This window comes from Ailuropoda melanoleuca, unplaced genomic scaffold (assembly GCF_002007445.2).
Source record: "Ailuropoda melanoleuca isolate Jingjing unplaced genomic scaffold, ASM200744v2 unplaced-scaffold3035, whole genome shotgun sequence".
NCBI classification, from domain to species: Eukaryota; Metazoa; Chordata; class Mammalia; order Carnivora; family Ursidae; genus Ailuropoda; species Ailuropoda melanoleuca.
Genome location: NW_023200893.1, coordinates 1 through 5,262, shown reverse-complemented (window position 1 = coordinate 5,262; position 5,262 = coordinate 1). Strand labels below are relative to the sequence as shown.

At 52.4% G+C, this 5,262-nt stretch overlaps 2 protein-coding genes across 2 annotated transcripts; both read left to right on the top strand.

Moving 5' to 3' along the window:
- The first annotated feature begins 373 nt into the window (after positions 1-373).
- On the top strand, positions 374-2,948 carry LOC117798317 (sperm-associated antigen 5-like). Its single transcript, XM_034650751.1, has 9 exons — positions 374-507; positions 675-761; positions 1,025-1,145; positions 1,244-1,355; positions 1,745-1,825; positions 1,993-2,148; positions 2,236-2,310; positions 2,442-2,522; positions 2,752-2,948. Exons 1-9 carry the CDS (start codon positions 495-497, stop codon positions 2,821-2,823), a joined length of 798 nt encoding a protein of 265 aa, XP_034506642.1. The 5' UTR covers positions 374-494; the 3' UTR covers positions 2,824-2,948.
- A 213-nt stretch (positions 2,949-3,161) lies between these two features.
- Positions 3,162-5,247, top strand: LOC117798318 (fructose-bisphosphate aldolase C-like; the record flags this gene model as incomplete). The annotated part of the gene is made up of 3 exons (XM_034650752.1): positions 3,162-3,693; positions 4,773-4,894; positions 4,982-5,247. Coding segments are annotated over exons 2-3 (378 nt in total), but the record flags the coding sequence as incomplete, so codon positions are not given.
- Between the last annotated feature and the right edge of the window lie 15 nt (positions 5,248-5,262).

Genomic DNA, 5,262 nt, shown 5'->3' with positions numbered 1-5,262 from the left:
AATCGGTTAAGCATCTGCCTTTGGCTCAGGTCATGACCCTGGAGTCCCGGGATCGAGCCCCACATCAGGCTCCCTGCTCAGCAAGGAGTCTGCTTCTCCATCTCCTGGTCCCCCTGTCTGTGCTCTCTCTCCCTCCCCCCTGCCTCTGATAAATAAATAAATAAAATCTTTAAAAAAAATAAAAATGGGATTTAAGCTAAGAAGATGGTTTCTGTTTTTAATTGTTATTTTAGTGAGAGAATTAAATTTAGGGAAAGGAGCTAATTGAGAAGGTGCTGATAGAGAATAAAGGGAGTAAATAGAACAGCAATCCAGAGGAGGTGGCTGGTGGGTACCTGGAAGTTCAGGAAAACACCATTGAAGAGCATCTCATCACGTTTCTCCTTTACCCCTAGGCTGAACCAGAGACCCCCCTGCTAAGCACAGCCTGTGCTCATGCCCAGGAATACCCTCCGCCTACCGACAGTGCCTTCTTGGGAAGCATCTTGACAATAATGGCAGATGAAGGTTAAAGGCCCTGGGATTTAAGGGCGGGAGAGTTGTGGCCCTGCCCCTCATATCTTTAGCTGTTGAAGATGCCCACCAATAGACTTCTCTCTCCCTGGCTGCTATTATGGCAGACCCTTGACAGGGTCACCAGAGGGGCTCTCTACCTTGGTTGGTTTTTGTTTTAGAGCCAGAAGCAGCTCCTGTGCCCTTGCTTGGAAGTGACAAGAGTGCTTTCACCCGAGTAACATCAATGGTTTCCCTTCAGCCTACAGGTTAGGATGGGCTCCAGGGATCCTGCCTCATTTCTAGATCTGGTACTAATGATAAAGACTAAAACAGTGAGAAGTAATTTGCTCTAAAAACCTCAATTTTACGTGGGCTCATTTTATTTCTGCCTTTTGGGATCTGCAGTGTTCTGGAAATTCAAATCCTATGGGTGGGGAACATGGATAAGAGTTGTGGTGATGATGGCTACGCACACGTCTTCCTTCCAGAGCCAAAGGGCTCTGCCTCTAGCTAGGACTTGCTCTTTCAGAGATCCCAGGCATGGAGAAGAGCCTGGCAGAAATGGGTACAGTGACTCTGGAGCTTCAAAGCCTGTGTTCCCTGCTGCAAGAGTCTAAAGAAGAAGCCGTCAGGGCTCTGCAGCAAAAGATGTGAGTGGAGGGCAGTCTTGATTAGACAGCTCCTTATGTCAAGGGCCCAGCCAGTGCCTGAGAGGACAGAAATAATGCTGAATTTTTCCCTCCCCTAGTTGCGATCTGCAGGCTAGGCTACAGGCCCAGGAAGAACAGCATCAGGAAGCCCAGAAGGCAAAGGAGGCAGACATAGAGAAGCTGAACCAGGCCTTGTGCTTGCGCTACAAGGTGAAGGAGGCGCCTAGAAGTGGGGCGATGAAGAACTGGGGCAGCTCCACTGGTCCACTGGGAGCCATGGTCTCTCCAGGAATCTGGGTGGTGGGGATTTTCCAATCATTGCCCTAGTTTTGCCCTTCCTGGGGTCAGACATTTCACATGTTTGGGAATTAGCTGTGGGCTGAGCCATCTCCCAGGCTGACCTAGAAGTCAGGAACTCTGGCAGAACTCTCTCAACACTGAAATGCGCCTTTCCTGATACAGCCCTAGAGGAAGAATTGGAGTGTTATCAATTGGTATTATTGGAGCTGAACATAGGTCAGACACTAAACCCTATTTCCTCCCAAGGGCTGCTAAGAAGCCAGCTCTCTCAGTGCTTCCTACCTCCCTTTCCCTCACAGAATGAAAAGGAGCTCCAGGAAGTGATACAACAGCAGAACGAGAAGATCCTAGAACAGATAAACAGGAGTGGAGAGCTCATAGTACGTTCAGGATGATCCCTGGCCCTCTGCCTTCTGTGTCCCTGATGGCTAGAGTCTCAGATTTGGTGGAAATTGGATCCCTGGTGTACCCTTGTTTACCACATGGGATAAGAAGGGTAGAGAGGCCCTTTGAGGGCTACTGGATACCTCTCCATTCTCATCCTCAGAGCCTTAGAGAGGAGGTGACCCAGCTCACCCGCTCACTTCGGCGTGCGGAGACAGAGACCAAGGTGCTGCAAGAGACCCTAGCAGGTCAGCTGAACCCCGACTGTCAGCCTATGGCCACTAACTGGATCCAGGAGAAAGTGTGGCTCTCCCAAGAGGTGAGAGGTGACTCAGGGTTAGCAGAGGAGCTGGGCAGCTGGCGGGAACCCTAGACTGTGCCTCTGCTGATCTGGACATATCTACAGGTGGACAAGTTGAGGGTGATGTTCCTGGAGATGAAAAATGAGAAGGCAAAACTCATGGTCAAGTTCCAGAGCCATGTAAGAATCCCCATGCCATTCCAGGGCCATTTCCCACTACTACTAGCAAGTGCTCTGCCATTTTTTCCTTGCCCCACAAGCTATGCTATTCTTTTGAGTGTAGGACTTACTGCAACCTGTTTGTTTTCTAGAGAAACATACTAGAGGAGAATCTTCGGCGCTCTGACAAGGAGTTAAAGAAACTAGATGACGTTGTTCAGCATATTTATGAGGTAAAGGAGGTCGGGAGTTGATGCCGCTAAGGCATCTGGCATAGGGCTTGACCCCGGGAAATACTCATGAGCATCGCTCTGGTTTCCAGCCTGTGCCGAGCGCTGGGTCTGACTCACTGTTGCAGGCTTCTCTGTGGCTTCTGCTTTCTCCCCTCTGACTCAGTTGGTGCTTCCTGGGGCTGGGAGCCTTGGACTTGTGACCTTGAGCTGCCTTTTTGCCTCTTTGCAGACTCTGCAGTCCATCCCAGAGGTTGTGAGGGGTTGCAAGGAGCTACAGGGATTGCTGGAATTTCTGAGCTAAGAAACTGAAAGCTGGAATCTGATTCACCCTTTTTGACTTGCAATACTCCCTTACCCCAACATCAGGACCAATAGACAAAGAACTAGCTATGTTTAATGCTATTTAAATAAAATATATTTAATGTATTTCTTCAAGTTCACTGAATCCTATTTTTTGGGTGTGGGGGTGGATGAGGTTAGAGAAGCTTGATGGCCCTCCTGCTGCATCTAGAGCCAAAGTTGGCTGCCCCTCCTCCCCGCTCCTGCTTCCTCAAATATTCTGGGCACTGGACTGCTTGTTCCCTGGCTCTTAGCCTGGGGGCGGGACAGACAAGGATTCATTCTCTTACCTTCTCCATCCCCCTCTAGGCTAGGTCCTGGTAAATAAGGGGGTGAAGACAGAGAAACTCAGTTCCTACTCCCTGCCCCAGACTGCCACATTTTGTTGGTGCCTCTGTCTCTTTACCCCACCAGTTGTGACTATTTAGGTGACTCTCCTTCACCAGACCAGGCTCAGTGCCCAACATCCAGCCCGGTGGTAAAGGCAATTGTGGCAGAAAGGAGGGCAAGGCCATTTCTTGCCTCCGGGGCCCCTGGTGGTGGGGCTCCACGAGGTGGGAGGGGGACAACAGCCTCCAAGAACCTGGCGGGGTAGTCACTCCACCTCGTCGCCCCGCCTCAGTGGGCGTGGCTCTGCTGAGGCACCAGTCAGGGAGGGGGCGTGGCCAGGGCGGGAATGTGCCCGCCCCTCGGAGGAGTCACGTAGCTCTGCAGCATCCGCAGCCTCATTTACAGGACCCTGAGCTACAGCCACAGCTGTTGCCGGCCTGGATCCGCGCTGTTCCTGTGGCTGCTGCCGCCGCTAGCTCACTGCGCACTTCACTGCACACAGGTGAGGCCTCGGGCGGGCGAGGTGGGAGCTGCTCAGCAACTCACCTTCCTCTCCCTGACTCTTCCTTCTATCACCCTTGCCCTGCTCCGAGGGTCCTTGGATGCGCCTTCTTACCTCTCTTCTTAATCTTCTCTTCTTTCTGTCCACTTGGAAACCCTGTGGTTCAGCCTCCCCCACAGTACCCCTTCCTCTTAGCTCTCACGCCCAGACCTCAGCTTCTCTAATCCCAAGTCTTCCTCTGCCTACTGGATTTTTCCTGGGGGTCAGCCTCTACCGCCCAGCCCATTTTCATTTTAGCCTGCTCCCTCTCTTAGGCTAAGTTCCCTGTCCAGTTGTCTTGCCTACTCTGTCCACCTCATTTCGGTCTTTCCCCTAGCTAGTTAGCCTGTCTCTCTGTCACCTCCCTCCAGGTCTCCCTGCTCCTTCCTCCTTTCTCAGGCCCTCTACTCACTCCTTGCATCCCTGATCCTCTGGTCCCATCTGGCTGCAAAGGCAGTCAGGTTTGGGGTAGGGGAAAGAAGAGGTTACAGAAGCCTATGGCAGTTATTTGCGCCACTCCTGCTCCCCATTTGTCCCCCACTTTTCCTCCAGAAGCTGCGGGAAGAGGGGTGATAGGTACTTTTGCCTCATTCTGAAGCCTTGGAAGTACGTACGCTTTCCCTAGGGGCCCTGCTGAAGATGATAAAATGGAAGTTGGAAAGGCCAGGGCTTATGCCCTACCTGAAGGGGCCAAATTCAGTGAAAGAAGGACTGGATCTTTGGGCAGTAGTTTCACGAGAAGACCTGTAGCTTCAGAGCTGCTCACCTCCCCACCCCCACCCTGCATCTTTCCCCAGGGCTGGGAAGGGTGCCCACCAGGGACAAAAGGAGATGTGGGAACTGGGGCCCTAAGCCTGCTAGCTGTCAGAGGGATTGGTGCCACTGTGTTGCCCAGGACCCATGCCAAGGACTCCTGCCTTGTTCCTAGCTCCATGCTTGTTGGGAGGTGGGGGGAGGCCATTTGACTCATATGGCCAGGAAAGGAAACAGGGGATGTAGTAGGTCGGGTCCAGCTTTTATATCTTTTCTCTATTCCACAGAGCTGTCACCATGCCTCACTCATACCCAGCCCTTTCTGCGGAGCAGAAAAAGGAGTTGTCTGACATTGCCCTCCGGATTGTGGCCCCAGGCAAAGGCATTCTGGCCGCAGATGAGTCTGTTGGTAGGTGGGGGCCTGTGGCTAGGTTGGGTAGAGGTGGCCAGAGAGCCCTGGGGATGAGCTTGCTACCCCTCTTTTGTTTGCCCCCAGGCAGCATGGCCAAGCGGCTGAGCCAGATTGGAGTGGAGAACACAGAGGAAAACCGCCGGTTATACCGCCAGGTCCTGTTCAGTGCTGATGACCGTGTGAAGAAGTGCATTGGAGGTGTCATCTTCTTCCATGAGACACTCTACCAGAAAGATGATGATGGTGTTCCCTTCGTTCGTACCATTCAGGATAAAGGCATTGTCGTGGGCATCAAGGTGCAGCCACTGGCCCTTGATGGGGGCCGAACATGGAAGCAGATGTGTGTGTGTGTGTGTGTGTGTGTG

Bases quoted from the DNA above. Each gene is read 5' to 3' on its own strand.
- LOC117798317 (XM_034650751.1), top strand. The intron at 762-1,024 runs GTTAGGATGGGC...TTGCTCTTTCAG, and splicing joins GGTTTCCCTTCAGCCTACAG to AGATCCCAGGCATGGAGAAG. The intron at 1,356-1,744 runs GTGAAGGAGGCG...TTTCCCTCACAG, and splicing joins CCTTGTGCTTGCGCTACAAG to AATGAAAAGGAGCTCCAGGA.